Source organism: Lathyrus oleraceus, chromosome 6 (genome assembly GCF_024323335.1).
Source record: "Lathyrus oleraceus cultivar Zhongwan6 chromosome 6, CAAS_Psat_ZW6_1.0, whole genome shotgun sequence".
NCBI classification, from domain to species: domain Eukaryota; kingdom Viridiplantae; phylum Streptophyta; class Magnoliopsida; order Fabales; family Fabaceae; genus Lathyrus; species Lathyrus oleraceus.
In genome coordinates this window covers 239170546-239178902 of record NC_066584.1, presented here as the reverse complement: position 1 = coordinate 239178902, position 8357 = coordinate 239170546, and the positions used below count along the sequence as shown (strand labels likewise).

The window sequence follows — 8357 nt, the reverse complement described above, 5'->3', positions numbered from 1 at the left end:
TTTGGTTTAAACACCACTTTTATTTCCCCTTTGGTTTAAATACCACTTTTATTTCCTGATTGGTTTAAACACCACTTTTATTTCCTCTTCAGTTTAAACACCACTTTTATCATTTACTCGGTTTAAACACCACTTATTCGGTTTAAACACTACTCTTATTCATTTTCTTGATTTAAACACCACTCTTACTTCTTTTCTTGGTTTAAATACCATTTTTACTTCTTTTCTTGGTTTAAACACCGCTCTTATTCCTTTTTTTAATGTAAACACCACTCTTACTCATTTTCTTGGTTTAAACACCACTCTATTGGTTTAAACACCACTTACTTGGTTTAAACACCATTCTCCTGGTCTAGACACCACTCTATTGGTTTAAACACCACTCTCTTTGTATAGACACCACTATATTGGTTTAAACACTACTCTTCTGGTTTAAACACCACTTCTTTGGTTTAAACATAACTTTTATTAACCCTTTAGTTTAAACACCACTTCTATCCAGTTTAAACACCATTTTCTTTTCTTCTTTGGTTTAAACACCACTTCAACTACTTCTTTGGTTTAAACACCATTTCTATGCATGTTTGGTTTAAACACCACCTTTATGACTTCTATTTTCCCGTTGGTTTAAACATCACTTTCTTTTCTTCTTTGGTTTAAACACTACTTTTAGTCCTTCTTAGATTTAAACACCACTTTTATTCTCTCTTCAGTTTAAACACCACTTTCATTTCTTCGATTTAAACACCATTTTTATTACTCCTTCAGTTTAAACACCACTTTTTATTCCTGATTGGATTAAACGCCACTTTTTATTCCTGCTTGGTTTAAACACCACTTTATATTACTTTATTTTCCACTCGGTTTAAACACCACCTTTATTACCTCTTTGGTTTAAACACCACTATCCGGTTTAAACACCATTTCACAAATCTTTCACCATACATTCATAAACTCTTTTATAACCTTAAAATGAACAAACATATACGTACTTTTCTACCATGAACTACAAAGCTATGATTTTCTCATTGCACTATGAGAATATGTAGGCACAAGGGTTTGAATCTTTGGCGAGCATATTAATTATAAACCTTTTTCCCCTTTTACAAGTAACATTTAGATAATAACACTCACTCACGCAAAAAACAATCAAAATGGTTCCCGTTGAATACAACATATATCAGGGATGCTAATACTTTCCCCTTGCATAACCGACTTTCTTACCTGTTTCTCTTACCCTCAGGTTTTATCAATATTTTCCCTTTCCTTAGGGAATAAAAAAAGTTCAGTGGTGACTCTGTTGTATCTTCAAACGTGCATTGCGCTCAGTTATTTTTGCGGCGTGACATATGGACATTCGTAAAAGCCCTTGTTTGTTAGTTTTTTCCAATTAAAATTGAGTGTGTCTAGAGATGCATATCCGAACCCACCCAAAACAAAACTGGTATTCATGCAGAACCAATATAACATACAGAACCTGAAAAGTTCTCCAAAATTTACCCATAAATTCTATAACATTAAAGTATAATAAGCATTATATATGTCATAAGTTGTACCGAGATTACATCATTGACAATATTTCATACAAAAAACAAGTTGCATTGTTAGATTAAAACTAAAATATATCAAAACATGTGTCATGCGTAAATCTATTGGTGGTTCCTTCCTTGACCTTTCCTTATTTGATTCTCTTTCAACGTTGCTCAACTTTGTGAACTTTTCCATCCTTTCTAGAAAGTGATCCAACCAAGTTTTAACATCTTGGGTGAAATGTATTGTCCATTCCGGTGGTGTCTTTGGTATAAGACATCCCAGTTCCAAATAAACCTGAACACAAAGTTGTATTTTTGAAAGTCACCCAATACACATGATGTGTCATAATGGATTTTGAGGAGGCCTGCTACGGAGTGAAAAAAAAATGTTTTTGAGAAACCGTATCTTGTCAGATCAATACCCACCTTATCATAAATATTTGTTATAAGATATCTCATTTTCGAGAAGCACATCCATTTGTCAAACAGTGCTGAACCACTAAGACGGGAACAAAAGCATTTAAAATTTCATCGTATTTTTATTTTTTCGCGTATAGCTATGTGTATAGTTTCCTATGCATCATCATCTCTTGTATAAGCTGAAGGTGTAGAAGTTGGTGGTCCTCCTCTCCTTTAACGAGTAAACCCGAAATAACTCGAAAATTACTGTTGGCATCACCTCAACATCTACAACCGGATCAATGTATTTATGCATAAAAAACGACATCTCTTCAATATGGATGATTTTTAGTAACGACGGTAGAGGAGATGGTTTGCTAATTCGATCACTATTGGAGACACTTTTTTTGTTGAGATTTTGGAGTTGGAGAATCCGAAAAATGTGAGTCAACATGTTCAAAGTATGAAGGAGACTGTCTTGTAGAGTTGTCACTATGTGTCAGTTTGACCTTTTTAGGGGCATCACTTGTTTTAATTGGTTCCAACAGTGGTATCAAATCCATTATTTTCGGATAAGTAATCTTCCTTAGCATCTCTTTGATGTGAAATTTCATGATGTCTACTGGTTTCAAAAATCTCTCTTAGATTACTTCCCATTTGGTCATAATAATTATACTTGATTTATGATCCTTCCTCACACCGTCATCATCAAAACATATCCTTTTCCAATGAGTGTAAACTTCATACATACATACCGGTTTATCAAGCTTCATCTTCTTTGAAATTAAACAAGCACATGGAAGATCGTACATCTTCCTAAGTGAACAACCACACTTTAAGCTATTCGAACCTATTTTATCTATTTGTTTGGCTTCGTGAAAAATAAAATTCAATGCCGCCCGAGATATGTTGCCAACAAACTATGAATAAAGAATATTGTCTTTGAATCAGTGTTCTAACACAATAATGCTCCAACCAAAAGATGTATGTAACTTATTATGTTGGTTTCAGAGCATTTGATTCACGACGTCTCAATCTCGACAAAAATCACCTTTATTGTTTCCCAACCAATTCTTCAATGTAACACATGCAGATCCAACTCTGTTAGTTGTTGTATTGTCGAAGTGTCTAACCTAATCGGTCCAGGCACAAACAATCTTCTCTTTAACTTGGTCCAAAATAATGCCCTCAACATATTTCATTAAATCTGGATATCTCTCACATTTTTGGTTATGTTATACTTACAAAGTAATGCATATAATGTAGGAAACACCATAACAACCAAATTCATCAGTGACTATTACTTGTGGCATGTTTTATTGGTCCTTAAACATAATCGTACACATTTCCAAAGCCCATGTAACATTGTCCTCTTTTTCGGATTTCCAAAAATACAAAACCAACTGAAAAGTCATCTTTATAGAAGTAACACCAAAAATTTCCAAGAGTGAAAGTCTATAATTGTTTGTTTTGTATATTGAATCACTTATGAGAACAGTGGGAAATTTGTTGAACAACTTGATGGAATCGGGATGAGTCCCAAAAAATCTCTAAGATTGACTTTATCCTCACAAACTTTGTACCTAGAAACATGATGGTCATCTTCCAAACGCTTAAAAAATTATTGCAACTTAGATCTTGGTCCTCTTATGCCTTGTTGTTTCGAGCATACACGTTATATATTTGCTTGATATTTGAAACACTTAGAGGTATTTTCCGTTTCAAAGTTGCAAACATGTTTTTTGGCGCCATCATGTTTAATGTCATGTCTAAAACAAGTTTCATCTCCTCTGGAATAAGACGACATACAATGGGATGACTGACTAACTTGTCACTCAAGACATGATTATGTATATCAGAAATCACATTAAATTTCTATGTGTCATCCACCTTACGGTATTCGTGCAATTTAAACAAACACTCACATTTTCTCGATCCATGTCATCTCATTTCAAATTTCTAATCTGTGGTTGGTATGTGCCACCTCTTTTGCATCTCATTGTTACAAATGTTTGTCTTCTATCTAAACCATTATTCTGATTACAACATCAAACCCCGTTTTCACAGCCTCCATGCGCACCCATTGTAGCATATGTTCATGAACAATAATCTCTTGTTTATTTGTAAAATGTTCGCACATATTTACCTTGACAATAACCGGTCTAACACTCGGCTTAACATCATCCAATTTAATATCGTCATTCACTCCATTTGGTTTAACATTATCCTTCACTTGGTTTGATTTAACATTATCCTTCACTTCGTTCAGTTTAACATTCATCATTACAATAACTTTGAGAAACATATTTGGATGCACTATATCTAATACCCACAATAATAGAAAAACTAATTTAAAATTAAAAGTATCAGATATATCTGAAGATGCATATCCAGACCGCACCATCTAGAGATGCATATCCGAACTCAACGTTCGTATTTTCAGCACACAAAATAGACTAATGCAAGGAATGAGGGATGAAATGAATGAATTTTATCTTAAATTTACCTTCTTTTGCTCCCTTTGATTTGATAAAATACAAGAATGATGTTTTGGTGTTAAAAAATTGATTGAGAATGAAAGAATTTTTTCCAGAGTTTTGAGCGTTTAGTTTCAGCATGAAGAAGCAAATAATGTAAGGTGGTGTTTTATCCAATTTTTTGTTTGACATTTATGGATATGCATCTCCGAAAATATCATTGAGTTGATAATTAAACAAACTCGGTGAATAAAAATACCATAAATGAGTATTAGAGGTATTTCAGATATGCATCTTCGGCTACACCCCATATAATACTTGAGACGTATCTCCGACAAAAATTTGTTCAAAATAGGGTGACTTTCCTAAATTACAAAAACTTGTGTAATTTTGAATGTGTCTGAAGATGCATCTCCTGACACAAGAATGCCATTTTCGGGTTTCCAGCCGTGCGAGACACACCTCTAAATTACACACCTCTAAATTTATCTATATCCAATCCATATCTACATAAAACCCATTAAAATGGTTTGGATATGAATCCAAATTAGTGAAACCGGTTTTAATAAATTAAATCAATTTTAAATCCGGTTAAAATATGAAAAACCGGTTTTTAACATTAACCAAAACAATACTAACAACCCTGCACCAGTTAACAAAGTACAAAGAAAAAAGAGGGAAAAATAAAAATTGATAGAGCAAACAAACAGCACCACTTGCAGTCACCGCCGTCGTGGGAGGAGATTCACTCGTCGCCTAGCAGTCACCGCCGTCGTGGGAGGAGATTCACTCGCCGCCGCTGTATGTTCAATCAACACGGCTTCATGCGCTCATAGGTTTTGATAATGTCGTTGTAGTCTGTAGCTCTAATCTAGAAAATTTGTTATCTACCGCCGTTCATAGAGGCTCTTTCGCCGCCGCGTGGAGCATAGGTTGTGTCAACGTATCGTCGCTTAACGGCTACATCATCGTCCTGTTGGTGCATGATTATTGATTTTGGAGACACAAAAATGGCGTGGAGGGTTTTTTCATCACGGCTTCTCAACAAATTTCACTTCTACAATCATAATCTCACCCCTTTCTTATTACTTCACCAAACAAGGTACTCACATTGCTGTAGCTTGAATTATGTCATATGCAAGGTTTATGGTCATCAGCATGATTTCAAAGTTCCTTCTACTCTAGGGTTCCAATCCTTTCATTCAGCTCCATTTTTAAAGTTTAATCATAAGGTTGTAGACCAACTTCAGGATTCTCCAAATTCCCCAACTGCTAATGGTGATAATGGTGATGTCAAAGTTATAAGGAAAACACTCAAGGGTAAAAGAGCTGTTGTAAGATGGCTTAAGTTCTTTAGGTTTAAGAAGAAGAAAGAGTTTCAAAGGATGACTACAGAGGAAAGAATTTTATACAAACTATTCAAGGTCCGGTCTCTTTTACCCCTCAATTTGTTGAAATAATCCGATTATTTTTATGTATATTCTTTTTCATATTTGCATTTTACATACTACACATCCTGTTACTCAGGGGACATTGTTAAACGTTTTGTAGTTAATTACTGTTAGAGACGATGTTTTGATAATTCTGTTGTGATATTTTCATTTTTGCTCCTGCCATTTCTGAATTAAAATTGACTTTTACTAAATTCATCTCAATCACTCCAAGATCCAAATTATTTTGGTTTTTATCGGTACTAATGGCATGTCTTATGTTCTCCAATGTTATGGCATGAAACAAATTTTTTGTTCCCATTTATTGTTTTCCTCAAGGGTGCAAAAGCTCTTGCATTCTCATTCAATTTTTGTTTCGTTGTTTTGAATTAAACATAGGATAAGACATCCATATTTTCAGTTTGCTGGTGTGTATTTTATGTTTATTATGTCAGTTGGTGAATATAGAGTTCTTTCTATGCCATTTTAGGCTCGAAAAAAAGAAGAGAGACTTCGTGAAGCTTTGAAGAAGATTGAGCCTACAGAATCATCAGAAACAACCCATGATCCTGAGATATTGACACCGGAAGAGCACTTTTTCTTCTTAAAAATGGGTTTAAAAAGCAAAAATTATGTGCCAGTTGGTAGACGGGGAATTTACCAAGGTGTAATTTTGAACATGCATCTACATTGGAAAAAACATCAAACTTTGCAAGTGGTGGTGAAGACATTTTCAGCAGAGGAGGTTAGGGAGATTGCTACTGAGCTGGCAAGATTAACTGGAGGTATAGTGCTTGACATTCATGAAGATGACACAATAATAATGTACAGAGGAAAAAATTACGCTCAACCACCAACAGAGATAATGTCTCCACGAGTCACTCTCTCAAGAAAGAAGGTACTTTGTCTTGTGTTCAACATTTCACTACTTTTGTGAATAAAAAACTCCCTGAATGTGGTGTTTCAAAATTCAGAATAAATTTTTTTCTTCTTCCAATTCCACACTAAACATCATTTGCAGAACCACTGTAATGTTCGAGTTCTAGCATTTATAGTCCTTGGATGTATATATGCAATTTTTGCTGTTCCACGAAAACTGAGCTGTTTCTTTTTCCAATTTTGAACTTGTTCATATTTACTATTTTTATTTTAAAACTCCCTCTCTCTCTCTCTCTCTCTCTCTCTCTCTCTCTCTCTCTCTCTCTCTCTCTCTCTCTCTCTCTCTCTCTCTCTCTCTCTCTTTTTAATGTTAGTTTTGTACTTGGATTACTCTCATCTTATGCAGGCATTGGATAAATCAAAATATAGGGATGGCCTCCGAGCTGTGAGGAGATATATTCCCAAACTTGAGCAAGAGCTTGAAATTCTTCGGGCACAACTTACAAGCACAGGTGAAAGTAACATAGAAGCAGCAGAGGGAAGTGACAGAGTGAGCGTTGAACCCAATAGTGTTTCAAATTCCCAATTAGATAAAATTAGTGCGATGTTTAATGATAACAATGGTTGCTCAGAGGAGGATGAAGAAGATATGGACTCTGATTTGGATTCATATTCTGATAAATTATCAGACATCTTTGAGACAGATTCAGATACAGAGAACTTGGTAAGGGAGGAGAAACCTCTTTATTTGGATGAATTTAATAATTTTCCCGAGCAAAGTGATGGAGACACAGATGATTTTGAGGAGCATCTGCAACAAATATCATTCAACTCCAAAAAAGTGGAAAAAGATGCTGACTTGCCCAAGTTTGATGAAGTTGACCAGATTTTTCTGCGTGCTGCATCATTTTTAAAGAAAAAGAGAAAATGAGACCAATCATTGTACTCAATGTAGTTTCTTTTTTGCGGGAGGATGTATTATAGGTGGAGATTTTTGGAGGAGAGGCAGATATAATTCATTTATTTATGATAAACCATTAAGACTGTCAACTTTTTTCGATAAACTGTTATAGAATGAGATTAAATGTAATTTTCCATGTAACTATATCACTTTTAGTTTTAGTTTTGATGAAATAATATTTAATTTTGGTCTTTGCAATTATTATTTTTGTTTTGGTTTTGGTTCTTGTTATAAAACATGACTCGGAAAAGAGAGAAAAAAAAAACTCTTTGTATTGATGTTAAAGAATAGTACAACTAAGTACCAACTAATAACTAAATCTATATCTTCAATAGTCTTCCATAATATGGAAGTTAAAGATAAAACACTAAAATGGAAAATTTTACCCCATACCGTTATTTATTCCCCTATCTCTAAGTTAAATTTATTTTGACCAAAATATTTTCATATAAATAATTTATTAAAAGTTAAAAGTTATAAAAATTGATAATCGGAACTTTTGTATAAAAAAAAAATTAAGAAATATTTGAAAGATGACTATCGGAATTCTTTTACAATACACAAATATTGATTATCGAAACTCTTTTGCAAAGTTTTCCCGTATATAAAAAAAGTTAAAAAGATACTCGAAAAATGACTACTTCTTTTGCAAAGTCTTTCTATACACAAAAATTGACTA

At 33.9% G+C, this 8357-nt stretch overlaps 1 protein-coding gene across 2 annotated transcripts; it reads left to right on the top strand.

The window, feature by feature from the left end:
- Positions 1 to 5057: 5057 nt before the first annotated feature.
- Positions 5058 to 7876, top strand: LOC127092778 (uncharacterized CRM domain-containing protein At3g25440, chloroplastic). Of its 2 annotated transcripts, XM_051031671.1 has the most exons (4): positions 5060 to 5510; positions 5594 to 5832; positions 6329 to 6736; positions 7124 to 7876. In XM_051031671.1, exons 2-4 carry the CDS (start codon positions 5794 to 5796, stop codon positions 7646 to 7648), a joined length of 972 nt encoding a protein of 323 aa, XP_050887628.1. In that variant the 5' UTR covers positions 5060 to 5510; positions 5594 to 5793; the 3' UTR covers positions 7649 to 7876. The 2 variants fall into 2 exon arrangements, with proteins under 2 accessions (XP_050887627.1, XP_050887628.1); XM_051031670.1 differs by having other exon boundaries at positions 5058 to 5832.
- Positions 7877 to 8357: the final 481 nt, after the last annotated feature.